This window comes from Amblyraja radiata, chromosome 18 (assembly GCF_010909765.2).
Source record: "Amblyraja radiata isolate CabotCenter1 chromosome 18, sAmbRad1.1.pri, whole genome shotgun sequence".
Lineage (NCBI taxonomy): Eukaryota > Metazoa > Chordata > Chondrichthyes > Rajiformes > Rajidae > Amblyraja > Amblyraja radiata.
Window position 1 is genome coordinate 20,142,688 of NC_045973.1, and position 19,527 is coordinate 20,162,214.

The 19,527-nt window shown below is 40.3% G+C and overlaps 1 protein-coding gene across 5 annotated transcripts in view; it reads left to right on the plus strand.

Moving 5' to 3' along the window:
* The window catches only part of rad18 (RAD18 E3 ubiquitin protein ligase), a 102,573-nt gene that overhangs the window by 5,395 nt on the left and 77,651 nt on the right, over nt 1-19,527 (plus strand). For 4 of the 5 annotated variants that reach the window (XM_033036771.1, XM_033036772.1, XM_033036774.1 and 1 more), the window contains exons 3-5: nt 1,331-1,412; nt 13,604-13,665; nt 15,721-15,791. In XM_033036771.1, the coding sequence (XP_032892662.1) occupies nt 1,331-1,412; nt 13,604-13,665; nt 15,721-15,791 (215 nt within the window). Of the gene's footprint in view, nt 1-1,330; nt 1,413-9,941; nt 10,021-13,603; nt 13,666-15,720; nt 15,792-19,527 lie in introns of those variants that run through there. The other variant, XM_033036775.1, reaches the window with a different exon arrangement.

Here is a 19,527-nt window from a genome sequence, read left to right on the forward strand (position 1 = left end):
CTACTGTTGTGGGGCGTATCACTGATGGGGATGAGTCAGAGTATGGAAGAGAGGTCGAGCAACTGTCCATATGGTGCCAGCGCAATAACCTGTCCCTCAACACCAGCAAAACCAAGGAACTGATTGTGGACTTTGGAAGGAGTAGGAGGGGGATCCACAGCCCCAGTTATATCAACGGGTCGATGGTTGAAAGGGTCAAGAGCTTCAAATTCCTGGGCGTGCACATCTCTGAAGATCTTTCCTGGTCCGAGAACACTAATGCAATTATCAAGAAAGCTCATCAGCGCCTCTACTTCCTGAGAAGATTACGGAGAGTCGGTTTGTCAAGGAAGACTCTCTCTAACTTCTACAGGTGCACAGTAGAGAGCATGCTGACTGATTGCATCGTGGTTTGGTACGGCAATTTGAGCGCCCTGGAGAGGAAAAGACTACAAAAAGTAGTAAACACTGCCCAGTCCATCATCGGCTCTCACCTTCCTTCCATCGAGGGGATTTATCGCAGTCGCTGCCTCAAAAAGGCTGGCAGTATCATCAAAGACCCACACCATCCTGGCCACACACTCATCTCCCTGCTACCTTCAGGTAGAAGGTACAGGAGCCTGAAGACTGCAACAACCAGGTTCAGGAATAGCTATTTCCGCACAGCCATCAGGCTATTAAACCTGGCTCGGACAAAGTCTTCCAGCACCTCATTCCAAACACGACAATGATTTGTATCTCAGCTAGGACTCCTGCAATTTCTTCTCTAGCTTCCCGCAATGTTCTTGGATATATAGGAGATTTGTCTACTTTCATATGTCTTACAATGTCGAGTTCCTCTGCAGCTGTAATGTAGATTGTCCTCAAGATATCACCATTAACTGTCCCAAGATCCCTAGTCTGAATGTCAGTCTCCGCGGTAAAAACATGCGTGAAATATTCATTATGAACCTTCCCCATCTCCTGCAGTTCCAGTCGTAGATGACTGCTTTTTTTGGTGAGTTTTCTGTCGACCCTTTCCCCATAATGTTCATGACATTTTTGGATTCTCTTTAATCTTATCTGCTAGAACCAACTCATGCCCTTTTGGCCTCGTGATTTCCTTCTCGGCTTCTATACTCCTCCAGGGAAACACTTGGTCCCAGCTGTCTATACCACACCCATTCTTCCTCGTTTTTTCCCCCGATTAGAGCATCAGTTTTTCTCATTGCTGTTATGTAGTAGTACTGACGATGCTGCTGGACACAGCAAGTTCTGTGGCTAGCTTACAAATATTGAAATGTTGATAGTTGCACTTGCTTAGTATGAAAGAATTTCAAATTGGATTTGTAAACATGTTTTGCTTTTTCAGCCCATGGATGACTTGTTGCGGTGCGGCATTTGTTTTGAATATTTCAACATTGCAATGATGATACCTCACTGTTCCCATAATTGTAAGTACTCTTGTTGCAGCATTCATAATCCATGCATTAGAAATGTTGTAATCAAAATCCAGTAGGACAGAATGAAAGTAGAGATATTTCTGTTCATTGCCATTATAAAAAATATTGGTTTTGACCAACACGTAGGATATCCCTAAACAGGATATTTAAACCTCAAAGGTAGACTAAGGATTGATGGTTATAGGTCTGCCACTAATTTGATGATGGTGTTTAAAACATGACTTCACACATTAAATAGGATTGGGTTAAATATATTTTATATAATATTTTATAAATATAAAAATATAAATATATATAACATTATTATTGTTATTAGCAGACTGCAGACTGTTTTAATTGATGGTTAGTTGAAAAGATATTGTATTCTATTAAACGTCCCAATAACATTGTAATTATTTTACACTTTAGATGCAGAATAATTTCTGTAGTTAGTTCATAATTCCAGAATATTTCCATATTGTTGGGTCTCAGTTTGGCATAGATAATTGTGCAGCATTCCTCTAGAGTGCTGAAAATTGCAAATCAAGAGTGTTATATTTGTAATGCTAATGGTGGTGTAATGAAATAAGCTATTGTGAATACTCTGTTTTGAGTTCTGGTGTGCGAGGATATTGCCAAGTGGACAGAGAAAAAAAAAAATCAAGGGTATGCTGAATGTTTCTTAAGTAAGTGTAACATCCAAGCTAACGTCTGGATACCTCTGTCCCTTGTTTGGACCACAATAATTTCTAATGAGAATAAATTCTGAAACTATTATCGTGGAGGTTGGAATTATCCAACATGATTGGCATTGGTTGGCTAGTTTATTTTTCTTGTGACTTTCTGCCCATGATGTGGTTTCCAAAGATGTGAGGAGTTGCGACCTTTTTAAAAAAAATTCAATTCACAAATAATTTACCGTCCATCTGCCCAACAAGTAATAGGTACAATTTGTAAGAAGTACAATAAATATGAAGTTTAGGTTTGATTCTGCTTGAATCGGAAAAAAACGCTGTGGTGAAATCTTTGGAAAGGGCAATTTGAGATCTTGTTTCTTAGAGGTAGCTTTGGAGAAATATGGGGTGGCTGCTTTGATCTGTGTGGGAAGATAGTGAGGTTGCTTAAGCTCATAAAATCAACATTTTATACTTTAGGGAAGCAGAGCATGAGTCACTTAGCCTCTGAAGATACTGCTACTCTAAAACTGGATTGTTCCCTGTGGCACATCCCTCTGCTCTTTTTGTCGCATTATGCTGATGAATTTAGATAAAGGGATTTCTATGCCCTTAGAAAAATTTCTTTTTGTCTGATTTGTTGCCAATATTGTGTCTTTGAAGCTTTGATCTCCTCATTGTTGGCAAACTCTTAATTCATACTTTGCTGGCATGGCCAACAGTCTGGTTGGAGATGCCAGAGCTGTTGCCAATGATGCAACGGTTCAGAGACACCTAATGGGAGTTTGCCCAGATTGAAGCATATTGAAATATGTTTGCTCTTGGTTGCCGGTGTTGATTGCAAGAGTCAATGTATTGCAAATTTCAAAATAAAAAGGGACTTTCTGTGGAGACTCAAGAGACTAAAGCCGTTGGAATCTTGAGCAAAAAAGAAATTGTTGAAGGAATTCTGCGGATCAGGTAGTATTTGTGAAGGGAAATAGACAGGTTACGTTTCGGGTTGGAAATTTCTCCAACGCTGCCACAAGACATCTGGCTCTATACTTTATACTTAATACCACTTAATTGGGTCTTGTGTTTTTTAATGCGGTATACAATTTTCAAACTTTAGATTTTAGAAGTACAGCACGGAAAGAGGCCCTTCGGCCCACTGAGGCCGTGCCAACCATCAATCACCCTGTGAACTTGCACTATCCTACACATTAGAGATGATTTACAATCTTACCGAGCCAATTAACCGACTAACCGGTATGTCTTTGGAGTGTGTGAGGAAACCGGAGCACCCAGAGAAAACCCATGCGGTCACAGTGAGGACGTATAAACTCCGTACAGATAGCAGAAATAGTCTGGATCTCTCGCACTGTAAGGCAGCAGCTTTACTGCTAAGCCACTGTGCCCCATACATGGAAGATATTTCTGAACTGTTGCGGTGGGAGTTGTATTTGTTGCTTGATTGATGCACTGTACAGTTGATTGACTGCTGCCCTAAAATGACATAAAAAGGCATTATCTATTTTTCTTCCTTCTCATCTTGCATTCTTCATTTCCTTCGCACATCGCCTACCAATTTTTCATTGTTAGTTTGCTATTTTTCTTTCCTCCAAGAGAAGGCCAGAACAAAACAGGACTGGCAATAGATGACCTCAGGAAGGGTGAGATGACCTACCAAGTTACTCCAGCACTTCAAGTTCAAGTTACATTTATTGTCACATGTACCAATTGGTGCAGTGAAATTTGAGTTGCCATACATCCATACGAATAAAAAGAACACGATACACGATAGAATTTAACATGAACATCCCCACACAGCGAAATCAAGGTTTCCCACTGAGGGAAGTCAATAAATTTCAGTCATCTTCCTCATTGTTCATCTGTGGTCGGGGCCTTTGAGCCCTCCGCAGTCGCCGCTACGGCGGCCTGATGTTCAGGCCCTCTCGCCGGGATGGAAGAACACACTCAGCGGCTTGGAGTTTCTGAATCGGCCGCTTCTTACCGGAGACTGCGGCTCCCGAAGTCCACAGGCCGAGCTGGGTGGAGCTCCAACACTGGCGACCCTCGGTAAAGGATCCCAGGACTCCGCGATGTTAAAGTCAGCACTGCCCGTGGCTAGAAGCTCTGCAAACCACAACTCCATGGTGTTCAACAGCAGGCCCGACACTCCGGAGCTTCAACACGGCGATCCGCGATGGTAATTCAGGGTGCTGCGCCACTGCTGAATCCAGATGGTAGGCCGCGAGGGGGGGGAGCGAAGGTGCGACTCGGAGAATAGACGCACCCTCGACCAGGAAGTAACTGAGAAACGGTTTCCCCATTCCCCCCCCCCCCCCCCCCCCACATAAAAAGACTAAGAAACCTCCAAAAACATACTTTTAAACAGACTAAAAATAACAAAAAGGGTGAAATGACAAACAGACTACTGGTGAGGCTGCCGCGCGCGGCGCCACCCGATGAATTTGTGTTTCTGCAATATAGAAAGTTGTCAAAATGATTTCATTAAACCATCCATCAGTACATTAATTGATTTTTCCCTTCTAAATGAGCATTGTGCATGCAAAGATTATTTTCACGTGCAAAGCACTGTGTGGAGTGCTTCTTTAATGGAAAGTAATGAATTAACAACAATTCAATAAAGAACAAATGATGCTTTAATGGAAAATAAGGACCAAACAAATGTGACACCAAACAGATTAAGAAAAGCGGTAAAAATGTATATTGTTGGCAGAAAGAAAGAGGGGGGTTGTTGGGATGAATATGAGTAATTAAAATACATGCTAAAAGCGTAATTAGAATTGAAAATGGGACCCTGCAATTTCTGATTGAAAACACAAGGATAATAGACCCTTGGTTAGGAAAACACAAGGATAAAAGGCAGCAACTCTACCACTGTACTACTGTGGATTAGATGCATCCTAGAAAATCTGATCACGAAGTTAGCAGATATGATGTTTAAAAGTATATCAATGAAAAGTTAACATGGAGGATATGAAACAATCCATTTATGCACTGGGAGCAATTTTGGAAATGTAGAAATATTTATGAGCAGAAGAAAGGTTTCTTTGACCAAAGCGTCATTTTGTTCCATTTTGTCCCATCCTAGTCCACTCTTCAGTTTCTTATTTTATAGGTTACAGCATTTCAAATGCGCATCCAGTTACTTATTAATGACCGTGAGAATGTTAGCAATTCTATATTCGACAAACATGACTTTTAACTAAACAGGATTTGAAATTTATGGTCAGTGCTTCCACAATTTATTTATTTGTTTCTCCCAATCACCTGGGATATTTTTTTAATTTCTGTCTGGCTATTTATATTCTTTCAGTATACTAAACCCCTTCATATTTCCTTTCCCAATGGCTTGGGTCGTTAGCTGATCTGAGCTTGCTTGTAACTGGTCATTGACACCCACTTTTATCTGTGGCAAGTTTCAGGGCGGACGCTGCACCAGCTGGAACTCCCGCAGACCGCGGCTTCAGGCTGCTGCGGCCCAGCGAACGGAGTGCTCCCATCCGGCGACCCGCGACGAGAGTCCACGCTGCGCCCGCTGCTGAAGCCCTGGGCACGTCTCTGGGAAAGGCTGCACCTCTGTGGAGGAGGCGACCAAAACACAAGAGACATAGAGAGACACCAAAAACATGCACTAGGCCACACTAAAAAAAATTAAAAAGTTGATAAAACTAACACGCTGCTGGCAGGGCTGCCGGCTTGCAACGCCCCCATCGACCATCACCCGGCAAGCCCTGAAATGGAACCCCCAAGAAAAAAGGAAAAGGGGTCGCCCCAGGAACAGCTGGAGAAGAGGTGTTCAGAGAGAAATGTCAGAGTGGGCTCAACTGGGGAGATCTCGAAAGATCTGCCAACAACCGAGTGAGGTGGAAGACATTTGTCAATGGCCTATGCTCCCTCGAGGAGCAAAGGGCTTAAGAAGAAGTAGTTTCAGGGCACAGACTTATTAAAACTGCCAACCAGCGGTTGGATAATGCCGAGCACAATAGAGCCTTGCTTATTGAAATTGGCAGAATTCCTTTGTTATCTGGATAAAGCTTGGCCGTAGGCTTAAAGTCTCTCAAACCATCAGAGAACAAATGTTTGGGAATGTACCTGAGAGCATCTAATTGGCCTTACTTTAAAAAAAATTATCCCTTCACTTTATCTATACATAAATCATGCTGACATTTCCTTGATCTCCCTTGGCAATATTTTTTCCATGTCTATGTTTTCCTAATTCCAATTTCAATATCACAATACTACCCATGGTATTCCACAGTATTGGGCTCCTAGCACCTGCTGTACGCTTTGCTTTATTCCACCCTGTACGTTTCATGAATGTAAGCATGTAGAATTGGGATATGTGCCTTTTTCCTTTGGCCTATCTCTATTTTGAATGCATTGGTCTACTATCGATTCAACAAATAAGTTTCTACATTTTATTATATCAAATTGAATGGTGAGATTTGGTGAATAGAGTTCTCCAGACCTTGTTTTGGGATTTGTAATTTTTAAATCTTTTTGAAGAATATGGAAGAGAGTACTTAGAACCGAAATCACCAAATTAATAACTGATACCCAAATATCTAATGAAGAATGGGTGAATGCTATAAGGGAAACCAGGTTAGATTACATACTTTATATTGCATATAAAGTTTGTAAGTGGCTGCTGAGATTACTTGGTCCATGTGGGTGTTTATGCTCTCCTCCTGCCCCCTCCTTTTCCCTTAAAGACACATTCTTCCATTCCTTTGGATTTATCTTCCAAAATCATTTGTGACTATATTAAATTGCCAGTCTTTATGTTGGCGGCATGATTTGTGAAATTTGGGGCAATAGAACATTACATAATGAGGAACCTGCAGTGACATTCCAGGATTAATAAAAAATATTGTCCAAATGTTTAACAAAAGCATTCTTGGGGGGGGATTTTCCATTTAACCTTGTTTTTCTGGATGTGGACATCGCTGGCAAGTCAGCATAATTCATTGCTAATTATCCTTCGGATGAAAGTACTTCCACAGTGCTCTTGTGTAGGGAATTCCAAGATTTAGACACAGCAGCCCTGAGGAATGGTGACCTGCTTGAAATGGAACTGCATGTGCATACAATTCTTCTTTATCTTTTTGGTAGAAGTTGTAGATTTGGGAGGTTCTGTCTGAATAACCTTGCAGTGCATTTTGCAGATGGTGCACCATGCTGCCATTGTACTCTGTGCAGGGCATAAACATTTATAGTTGTAAATGGAGTGTGATTGTCAAGCACGCTGTCTTGGCCATTGGTATCAATCTTCTGGAGTGTTATTGAACCTGTATTTATCACAATCCTGGCATGGGGGGCGAATATCTTTGGAATGCCATCAGGTGAACTACTTGTTGCAAGTTGTCAGCCTTTAACCTGCTGATCTTGTTGGATTTGTGGACCAGCTGATCCCTCAATTGAGGTTGGTGGGGAACACGGCAATGGTAATACTTTTGAATCTCAAGGGTTCTTCTGTTGTTTGAAATGGTCATTGCATGGCACTTCTGGTTTCAAATATTATTTTTATTCATTAGCCTATGGCTGAACGTTATCTCCTTTTTTGATGCATACCTGTGTGCTAGATCATTCACTGCGGAGTTGTGATTGGAATTCAAGATATTCCAAAAAGAAGAAATGAGAAAATCATTATAAGCAGTTCTATTATTATGCAGAACAGGGTTCACCTGGATTTACTGTGCCCAGCTTTAAAATCTACTCCACAGAAACATATAGTGAATTTGAGAATAATCAGAAAATACTGTTAAAATAACCTGTTGAAAAATAAGATATGTAGCTGGATTTAAGGATTCAAGATTCTTAGCACAGTATTGTTGGAAAAAAAATTGATGAAGACATTCCAAGCAAGGCATGATCTTTTGTACGTTTAATATCGGCAAATACATTGGTCCTTGGCGCATTGTTTCATGTTGGAAGATAATTACAGATGAAGTCTGCTCAACTTGTTTCAGTTCATCAAAACATACAGCCTACTTCTGCCCTGCTAATTGAAGATTACTCTTCTAGAGACCATTTTCAGTGTTGAACGTTAGTTTTGACAGTGCCCTGTGCAGAAATGGGTCCCATGCATACAGTTGGAATGCCACCGTGGCAGCTGTGGAGTTTGAATTCCAATGAATTTCAAATTTAAGAAACTAAACCAATATGAATAATGGTAACTGAATTATTGGGAAAATTCAAGCATGGAATCTGCCATTTTAACCAGGCCATCTATATATGACTCCCAACTCATTAATGGGGCTCATCCATAACTCCTTCCTCAGTTCAGATGATTAGAGATGGGTAATAAATGCCAGCATGCCTAGTGATGTACACATTCTGTGAACTAATAAAAAATCTCCTGAGCTATTGAGTTACTGCTTTTCACATTTCCTGAACTAAGGTATTAAATGCCAAGTGCAATATCCCAAGATATCCTCGGTCATGAGCCAGAAGAAGGGTCCTGACCTAAAACGCTATCTGTCCATTTCCTCCACAGATGCTGCCTACCCCACTGAGTTCCTCCAGTACTTTTTGCTCAACATTCCAGCATCTGCAGTATATTGTGTCTTCTGATACCAGTAGATAGATTCAGGTGCAGAAACTTTGATTCCAGCAGCCTAATTTAGTATTAAACAGCGGGTTTAATAAGAATATAAGGCATTGGAGGAGATTTGTTAGAATAATCCTGGGGATTAGGGACTTCTCATGAGGTAAAATAGAGAAGCTTGGGTGATTCTCCTTCGGAGAGAGAAATTTATAATTAAATTTATATTTAATTGGAGAAAAAAAATCATGCTAGACTAGCCAGGTGACTGAAAAAAAAAACGTTTGTATTTCTATAAGGTTTGATAGTTGTGGGGGACAGATTCAAGGTAATTGACAAAAGAACTAGAAGACATTTATTTTACCCGACTGTTGATGTCATTTGATATGTGTTGCATAGACGGTTGGAGACAGCAGATGTCACAGCATTCAACAGCAACAGCCTAATTTAGTATTAAACAGCGGGTTTAATAAGAATATAAGGCATTGGAGGAGATTTGTTAGAATAATCCTGGGGATTAGGGACTTCTCATGAGGTAAGATAGAGAAGCTTGGGTGATTCTCCTTCGGAGAGAGAAATTTATAATTAAATTTATATTTAATTGGAGAAAAAAATTCATGCTAGACTAGCCAGGTGACTGAAAAAAAAAGTTTGTATTTCTATAAGGTTTGATAGTTGTGGGGGACAGATTCAAGGTAATTGACAAAAGAACTAGAAGACATTTATTTTACCCGACTGTTTTTGTCATTTGATATGTGTTGCATAGACGGTTGGAGACAGCAGATGTCACAGCATTCAAAAGACAATTGATGAATGGATAGATTTTGCAGGTAATTGGGGAAGAGCAATATAGTAGAGAGAAATGGGTATTTTTTGCTATAGATTATGGATAAAAGCCCCATTGATTCTTTAATTCTACATAAACTCTATGGCAGGGAGAGTCAGTTAACTGGATTGAAGCAAGGTCAGTTATCTCTGCTCTAGAGTCAAAGAGGACACTAAGCCTAGCTTGTTGTCCTCTTTTATTTTGAAATATTGAATCTTGTCATTTTACTTGAGTGCACAATTGGTTGACAGCTCCAATGCAGTACCCGAGGAAAATCATTTTAGACTGAGGCACTGAACAAGAGAAGAGGGAAAGACTTGAAAAACACAATGTGCATTTTAGCTTTGACATTAAACTGAAATTTCCATGTATTTGTTCCAGTGGCTTTTAAAATAATTTGTTAAAATTCAAGCAACAATTTTTTTTTTCTAGAAGCAACAGCATCAAAATAAAATATTGAACTGATTCTTTCTCTCTTTGCAGTTTCTAGGACTTTGCCAAGCTCAAGCATCAATAGTAATCAATAGTAAACGGAATCAAGGGATATGGGGAGAAAGCAGGAACGGGGTACCGATTTTGGATGATCAGCCATGTTCGATGGGCCGAATGGCCTACTCCTGCGCCTATTTTCTATGTTTCTATATAATTGGATTTAAAATATTTCTGGACAAACAAAATATTTTGGAGTCATTATGAACATGAATACCATCCAAGTACATCTTTTGTGAATTAAATCATGTTCATGTTTCATGTTAGGCATGGAAACTTAATTTAGTCAGTATTTCAACATTCAAAAAATAAAGACAGATCAAAGCATCATGTGGCCTGTCACATGCGAATTTCATACAAAATATTACACGTCGGGGTATTTAAGGCACAGGTCCTTAACTGCATCCCAGGGTTCTGAAAGACATGGCTTTAGAGGTTGTGGAGGCACTAGTAGTGATTTTTCATGAATCAATAGAATCAGGAGTGTTTCCAGAGGATTGGAAAACTGCAAATATTATCGCTGTTCAAGAAGAGAGTGAAGCAGAAGAGTGGAAACTATAGGCCGGTTAACCAGGCTTCAGTGGTTGGTAAGATTTTCGAGTCCATTATGAAGGATGAGATTTCTGACTACTGAGAAGCACATGATAAATGGACCGAAGTCAGCATGGCTTTGTGAAAGGAGAGATCTTGCCTAACAAATCTTTTGGAATTCTTTGAGTAAGTAAATAGCAAGATAAACATAGGAGAGTCAGTGGATGTTACTTGCCTAGATTTTCGGAAGGCCTTTGATAAGGTGCCGCACATGAGGCTGCAAAAGACGATGAGAGCTCATTGCAAGATGGCTGGATGGCAGAAGACAGAGAGTGGCAATAAAGGGGGCTTTTTCTGGTTGGCTGTCAGTGACTAGCATAGTTTCACAGGGGTCAGTGCTGGGGCTGTTATTCTTCACATTGTATATCAATCATTTGGGTGAGGGAATTGAAGGCTTTGTGGCCAAGTTTGCAGATGATACAAAGATCGGCAGAGGAGAAGATAGTGTCGTTTTAGAAAGCAGGGTCTCTGCAGAAGGAGGGGAGGTTGGAGCGGTCCAGAGGAGGTTTACAAGAATGATCCCACGGATGATTGGGTTAACATATATTTCTAACGATGATCCTCTGCGTCGTCAACAGAGCGCAGAGGATCATCGGGACAGAGCTACCAGCCTTGGAGGGCATCTACCACACGCGGTGCCTCAGGAAGGCCCTCAGCATCCATAAGGACTCATCACACCCCTGCCACGGTCTGTTTCAACTACTTCCCTCCGGCAGACGTTACAAGGCCTTCTACGCCTGAACCTCCAGACTCAGGAACAGTTTCATCCCAAGAGCTATAGCGGCTCTGAACCGGCCCTAATGAGTGCCCCCCCACCCACCCCCTTTGGACAGTCTCCCTCAGATGGTCACGTCAATCAATTCAGCTTGTTTATTTATGTATTGTATTTATTTACCTTTCTTGTACATCAGTGGAGCTGCACACTAAATCTCGTTGCACTGACGTTCAATGACAATAAAAGATATATTATTATTATTATTATATGATAAGCATTTGATGGCACTGGGCCTGTATTCGTTGGAGTTTAGAAGGATGAGGGAGGACCTCATTGAAAGTTACCGAATAGTGAAAGATCTGAATAGAGTGGTTGTGGAGAGGATGTTTCCACTAGTGGGAGAGTCCAGGACCAGGCCTCAGAACAAAAGGGCGTACTTTAGGAAAGGAGATGAGGAGGAATTTCTTTAGTCAGAGGATGTTGAATCTGGAATTTATTGCCACAGATGCTAGTGGAGGCCACGTCAATGGATATTTTGAAGGTGGAGAGTGACAGATTCTTGATTAGTATGGGTGTGAGGGGTATGGGGAGAGGGAAAGGAGAATGAGGTTGAGAGGGGAAGAAAGATATGCCATGATTGAATGGCAGAGTAGACTTGAAGGGCTGAATGGCCCATTTCTGCTCGTATAACTTGTGAACTATGAATCTAAAAGGTTAGTCAAAGAGGGAATCACTAATGTCAATGGCATTATTTAAAAAACTGCTGAAAATTAATCCCACATTAAAACTTAACAATGATAAATGTTCATTAAAATTAATTAACTAAAGTACAACTACAGAAAATACTTAAAATGAAATGCATTTAAATACATTTATGTTTAAAATTAAAGGTAAACTCAGAAAACTTACCCGCTTCCAAAACCTGCCTCCGAACACGTTTAAGTCTTTTTGGAATTGACTGTGCTTCTACAATCTAGCTCTTGGTGCAATCTTCAGACAAATTAAACCAAGGCACCATTGCTGCACCTTGAAGATTAGCAGAGCTCGGATTATTATAAAGTGCCCTCCATCAAAGACTCATCATTTATTTATTCGCCTCTGCACTCCACAATTTGAGATTTGTAATAGAAAAAAATCACATGTGAAGTGCACGTGGTCAGATTTTTGGGGGATTTTTCTTTATTATAGAGAAAATACTTCTGTCATCAGCTGTGGATGTCTTCCTTGGCCTGCCAGTCCCTGCGATTAGTAAGCTCAACAGTGCTCTCTTTCTTCATAATCATGTTCCAAACAATTGATTTTGGTAAGCCTAAGGTTTGGCTGATGTCTCTTAACAGTTTTATTCTTGTTTCTCAGTCTCATAATGGCTTCTTTGACTTTCATTGGCACAACGTTGGTCATGCTGATAAACAGCAATAAAAGTTTCCAAAGGTGATGGAAAGAATGGAGGAAAGACTAGGTGCTGAGAGCTCTCTTATACCTGCATTAAGGAAGCAATTAAACACACCTGAGCAATTACAAACACCTATGAAGCCATGAGCCCCAAACATTATGGTACCCTGAAATGGGGGGGACTATGTATAAACACAGCTGTAATTTCTACATGGTGAAACAAAAATGTATAAAAATGGCCTTTATTAAAATCTGACAATGTACACTTGAACCACGTGATTTTTTTCTATTACAAATCTCAAATTGTGGAATACAGAGGCAAATAAAAAAATGACGGGTCTTTGTCCCAAACATTATGGAGGGCACTGTCGAATAGTACATCACAATGTCTGTGCCAAACATTATGCCAAGTATACTGATTTCCTTTGCCTGCATGTGATTCATTCCCAGCATGTTTGTGTGCCTATTGAATACCCCTTTCAATGCTATTATTGTATATGTTTCCACCAATCTATAAAAAAAAAAAAAAAATGTTTTAAATGTCCCTCTCTCACCTTGACATTTCTACCCTGGGAAGAAGGTTATGTGTCTATCCAAGCTATACTTCCTGTAATTTCATAGATTTCTATCAGGTCTCGAGGGACTGTAACGCATCTCAAGGAGATGCTAATAATATTTCTGCCTTTAGAACTGGAGCCAACTTCTAATCCAACGTTTTGATTTTTTCTAATGTTGGGAAAATAAAGTTGGCAGATTTGAATGTAGAGTGTTGATAAACAAATGTTTAATAACAAAAGAATTACTACATTTATGATTTGCACAAAATATATAATTGCAGAATATTAAACCTAAAACATGGTATGAAAATACTTAATCTTATTATCCAAGTTATCCAAAATTTTACTGTATTTTCTGAGAGGATTTGTGTGAAATTCTAACAATTTTATTCTTTTCACTTTCCAGATTGTTCACTCTGTCTACGAAAATTTTTATCATACAAGACCCAGTGTCCTATATGTTGTGTGGTGAGTAAGTTCCTTGCTGGCTTGAAAAGGTTATTGAGACGGCCACACTTGAATCCACATAAAGAAGCATAATATTGAACAATATTATTCCATTTTAAAGTCTGTGCCTATTGTAGTTTTAGGAGTTTGAAAAGCTTGTAATTTTGGACGATATACAATTGTTACTGTAAAATATTTGGGACAAATATGATGGCTGCAACAAGAGTCTAATATAATTTCCTTATTAACAATTGCACCAATAATAGGAATTACTTATGGATGTGTCCAATCCTTTAATTCTTTAAAATTAAGGAAATGTCCGAATGGAATGTAAACAAATGTAAGCTAGCAAAAAGCACGAAAATGCTGGGATCAGAGAAAAGTGCATCTAACTATAAAGAGAAGCTTTTTGAATTAGCATTGTGTATGGACATCTTTCCAAGAAGATGAGGCTAACTGGGAAATAGAAAAAAGACATTGGTCAATGTCTTGTAGATTGGTTAATGCATGTGAACCAATCATAGTAGAATAGCATCACTAACCCCACCTTACTGTATGTTTTATACTAACACCCACTTCCTACACTACTCAGTCTTGGAAGCGGTCACGATGAACTAACAACTAACGACCTGCTATACCGTTATATATGGGTACTGATTAAAGATGATCTTGAACTTCAGATTGTGAAAATTACTTATTTACAGTAAATTAAATATATATCAAGAATGAGCGAGATGTTGAGAGTAGCAATTGGTGAACAAATAATTCAGATGTAATGAACATATAAACATTGAAGATCACGTTTAAGAGTGAGAGATATGTGAGGATAAAAAAATCTCAAATTTATGGGCACAAGAAAAGCAAAATAAATGTCATGTATGGGCTTGGGGCTCCAAGAGATTTAATTTTCACAGTGGTTGCAATCCGTAAATGCAATAATTTGGGAATTTTGCAACCTGTATATTTAATTTGTACTGTCATTTGCATGATGTTAGCACTTTATGCCATGATATTTTGGCTAACACTATTAGAAGATTGAGTTGATGTTTTGTAGCATTTGTTCTGACTTAAAAAAAAGATTATTAGATCAGTGAACACAGAACACAGGAATGGAAGGTCGATTCCCCTTGAACATCAGTGACAGAATTTTGATGTACAGCCATCTTAGAAACATAGAAACATAGAAATTAGGTGCAGGAGTAGGCCATTCGGCCCTTCGAGCCTGCACCGCCATTCAATATGATCATGGCTGATCATCCAACTCAGTATCCCGTACCTGCCTTCTCTCCATACCCTCTGATCCCCTTAGCCACAAGGGCCACATCTAACTCCCTCTTAAATATAGCCAATAAACTGGCCTCGACTACCCTCTGTGGCAGAGAGTTCCAGAGATTCACCACTCTCTGTGTGAAAAAAGTTCTTCTCATCTCGGTTTTAAAGGATTTCCCCCTTATCCTTAAGCTGTGACCCCTTGTCCTGGACTTCCCCAACATCGGGAGCAATCTTCCTGCATCTAGCCTGTCCAACCCCTTAAGAATTTTATAAGTTTCTATAAGATCCCCTCTCAATCTCCTAAATTCTAGAGAGTATAAACCAAGTCTATCCAGTCTTTCTTCATGACAGTCCTGACATCCCAGGAATCAGTCTGGTGAACCTTCTCTGCACTCCCTTTAGGGCAATAATGTCCTTCCTCAGATTTGGAGACCAAAACTGTACGCAATACTCCAGGTGTAGTCTCACCAAGACCCTGTACAACTGCAGTAGAACCTCCCTGCTCCTATACTCAAATCCTTTTGCTATGAAAGCTAACATACCATTCGCTTTCTTCACTGCCTGCTGCACCTGCATGCCTACTTTCAATGACTCCCAGGTCTCGCTGCATCTCCCCTTTTCCTAGTCGGCCATCTTAAACTTGATTGGTACAGATGACAAAGAATTAGACTTTTGTGATCTCTAAACAAGCTCTGTATTACATAAAAGTTGTCTTGTTTGAATAATTAATTCCACATTGTAAGAGATGACATCACCTTCCAGGGGCTAATCTGTAAATATTTTGTTTCTCCTCCTCATACATAGACAGTGACTGAACCAGAGCTGCTAAACAACAGAGTATTGGATGAATTAGTGAAATGCTTTCGTACTGCAAGGTACAAAAACCTTTGTTATTAAATAATTTATGTGCAATATGATCTGTTCAATTTATGTTGACCGCAGCTGCCACTCCGAGTGCCTGGATAACTTTAGAACTATATCTTGTTTCCCTACAATGGATAGAATTTACAAATAAAGAATGGCACAGCAAGTGTAATTCAAAGAGTGCCGCAATCTCGGCCTTTTTCCCCTCAGTGAGAAGAAATAGAGCACTGGTGAGCTTACTAATCACGAAGGGACTGGCAGGCTAAAGAAGACCTCCACAGCTGATGACAGAAGAATTGTCTCTATAATAAAGAAAAATCCCCAAACATTGTTGTGTCCCAAACATTATGGTGCCCTGAAATGCGGGGACTATGCGTAAACACTGCTGTAATTTCTACATGGTGAAACCAAAATGTATAATAATGGCCTTTATTAAAATGTGACAATGTGCACTTTAACCACATGTGATTTTCTCTTGTCAAGCTTGGAGACCAAATTTCAAGGCACATTTGGCATTTTTGCTGAAGTCTATGTGAAGATGGGCCTTGTATGCCTTCAAGGTAGAGGTCGTCTACTATCCTGTTCCAACCGTGCCATGCTTCCCTGTGATAATAACAACCGTTGTGAGACCCTGCATAATGTGGACCATTATCCATATTTTAGGAGTGCCCTCTTGATAAACTCAGATACCAATGGAATTCAACATTTCTTTGGGTCGGTTGAGGAAAGGGACTTTGAAGATTGAGACATCAGACCTGGCACTAGTTTCATAGTTTACTGTAGTATGGTAATCCCTGCCCTCCTATGTTATTATTTGATTGAAAGATATAGCATGAAAACAGGCCCTTCGGCACCATGCTGTCAATTGATTAATCATTCACACTAGTTCTATGCTATCCCACATTTGCGTTCATTCCCTGCACAGGAGCAATTGACAGTGGCCTTTAACCTACAAACCTGCCGTCTTTGAGATGTGGGGAAAAACCAGAACACCGAGAGGAAACCCACGTAGTCATGGGAAGAACATGCAAATGGCTCCACACAAATGGCTCCCGTTGTCAGGATCGAGTCAAGATCTCTGGTGCTGTGAGGCAGCAGCTCTATTAGCTGTACACTGTGCCACCCCCGACCTGGACTCCCAACTGCAGAGTCCAAAGCCAATGACCACCTATACTTTCTTTGCAAGTTCACTGCATGGATCAGTGAACCAATGTCGGTTTCCTGTTAAGGCCAACATTCCTACCTTTGGGAGCCTAATTACATTGAGCGGACCATGTTCAGACCAAATACCCAAGATAGATTTGCTATTCAGAGCTCTTTCATGAGAAGATATTACCAGGCATGCAAAGGAAAAGATTTAAGGATGTTCTCAGTCTTAAATAAATGCAACATGCCCTTGACATCTGGGAATCTCTGGTCCCTGAGCCTTTGTTTCATGCATCAGGAACTCACAGAAGCCCTGTGTGAAATAAGGTAGAATCATACCAGCTGACAAATTAACAAGCCACTATCTTGTTAGGCACTTTCCGCTTCATCTTTGGCAGTGTCTCAAGTTCCCACATTGATCTCATCAGCTGCCTTGGGGAATGTACAAAATTAAGTTGGAAGGAGGTCATCTATGAACCCGATGGACTGCCTGAGAAGTAGTAGTAGTTTTCACAAAGACCTATCAATGTTTTCTCCAGTTCCTAATAATAAATAAGAAATCACAGCTTGATTGGATAAAGAGTAACACAAGCAGCAGAAATATGATTCAGTTGACAGTAGCTCAGATTGAATGCACTCTTTTAATTTTTCACTAGTTGGAAAGAGAGTTGGTAACTGCATCATGGTTGCAGTGGGAATGCAGGTTAGAACAAGTTAATTTGCCCTTCTTAACTTTGAGCTCTGAGGCCAATTATAGTGCCTGGTTGTGATCAGTTAATTCATCACAGACTGGCACTCAGCCCTGGGACTTTGATATGATTCACCCCTACATTGTGTTGTGCCAAATAGAAAGCTTATTTTGAAGATAGACACAAAAAGCTGGGGTAACTCAGTGGGACAAGCAGCATCTCTGGAGAGAAGGAATGGGTGAGGTTTCGGGTCGAGATCATTCTTCAGTCTCGATCCAAAACGTCACCCATTCCTTTTCTCCAGAGGTGCTGCCTGTTCCGCTGAGTTACTCCGGCTTTTTAGGTCTATCTTCGGTTTAAATCAGCAACTGCAGTTCCTGCACAGAAAGTGTATTTTGTTCTCCACTAAAACTGACTGCAGACCATGCAGTCCTGCCATTCCTTCTGTCCTTTCATAACAGAACAGCTGTTGTCCCTATAATACATGTGTAGAAATTCCATCCATCTGCTTTGGTGACTTTGCGTGTGAAGTTTTCACTGCTGGCTAAGCTACAATTTTATTGTGCTGTGTTTTTTCCACGATGGAAACTATTCCTTGTAATTTGAAATTAACCACTTCTGGAAATGATTGGCTATAACTTACTCATAAAATTGTATACTTCTGGACTAATAGCATTTGCAGTGTTGATTAAAACAGTATGGTGTTTTGTTTGCTATTATACAGTGGCCTCCATAATGTTTGGGACAGAGACCCGTCATTTATTTATTTGCCTCTGTACTCCACAATTTGAGATTTGTAATAGAAAAATATCACATGTGGTTAAAGTACACATTGTCAGATTTTAATCGACAATAGCTGCAGGAGTAGGCCAATCAACCCTTCGAGCCAGCACCGCCATTCAATGTGACATGGCTGATTATCCACAATCAGTACCCCGTTCCTGCCTTCTTTCCATATCCCCTGACTCTGCTATCTTCAAGAGCCCTATCTAGCTCTCTCTTGAAAGTATCCAGAGAACCGGCAGAGAATTCCACAGTCACGGTCACTCCTTACTCCCCATGGAATCTTTTTCCTCTTTGGAATGAACTGATCCTGCATCTTTGTATTATTCCCAGAAATACCTGCCATTGATGTTCCACTGGCATCCCTGCTAGGGTATCTTTCCAGTCAACTTTGGCCAGCTCATGACTCCATTGTCCTCTTTGTTCAACTAAAGACCATTTTTATACATTTTAGTTTCACCGTGTAGAAATTACAGCAATGTTTATATATAGTCCCTCCATTTCAGGGCACCATAATGTTTTGGACACATTGTTTCAGGGCACCATAATGTTTTGGACACATTGTTGCATATCCTTTGCATGCAATGACTGCTTGAAGCCTGCGATTCATGGACATTACCAGTTGCAGGGTGTCTTCTCTGGTGATGGTCTGCCAGGCATGTATTGCAGCCATCTTTAGCTTATACTTGTTTTGTGGTCTAGTCCCCTTCAGTTTTCTCTTCAGCAAATGAAAGGCATGCTCAATTGGGTTCAGATCGGGTGATTGGTCACTCAATTTACCATCTTTTGGCTTTGAAAAACTCCTTTGTTGCTTTAGCAGTATGTTTGGGATCATTGTCTTGCTGCAGAATGAACCACCGGCCAATGAGTTTTGAGGCATTTGTTTGAACTTGAGCAGATAGGATGTGTCTATACACTTCAGCATTCATTATGCTACTACCATCAGCAGTTGTATCATCAATGAAGATAAGCAGCCCAGGCCATACCACCACCACCACTGTGTTTCACAGATGAGGTGGGATGCTTTGGATCTTGGGCAGTTCCTTCTCTCCTCCATACTTTGCTCTTGCCATCACTCTGATATAAGTTAATCTTCGTCTCATCTGTCCACAAGATCTTTTTCCAGAAC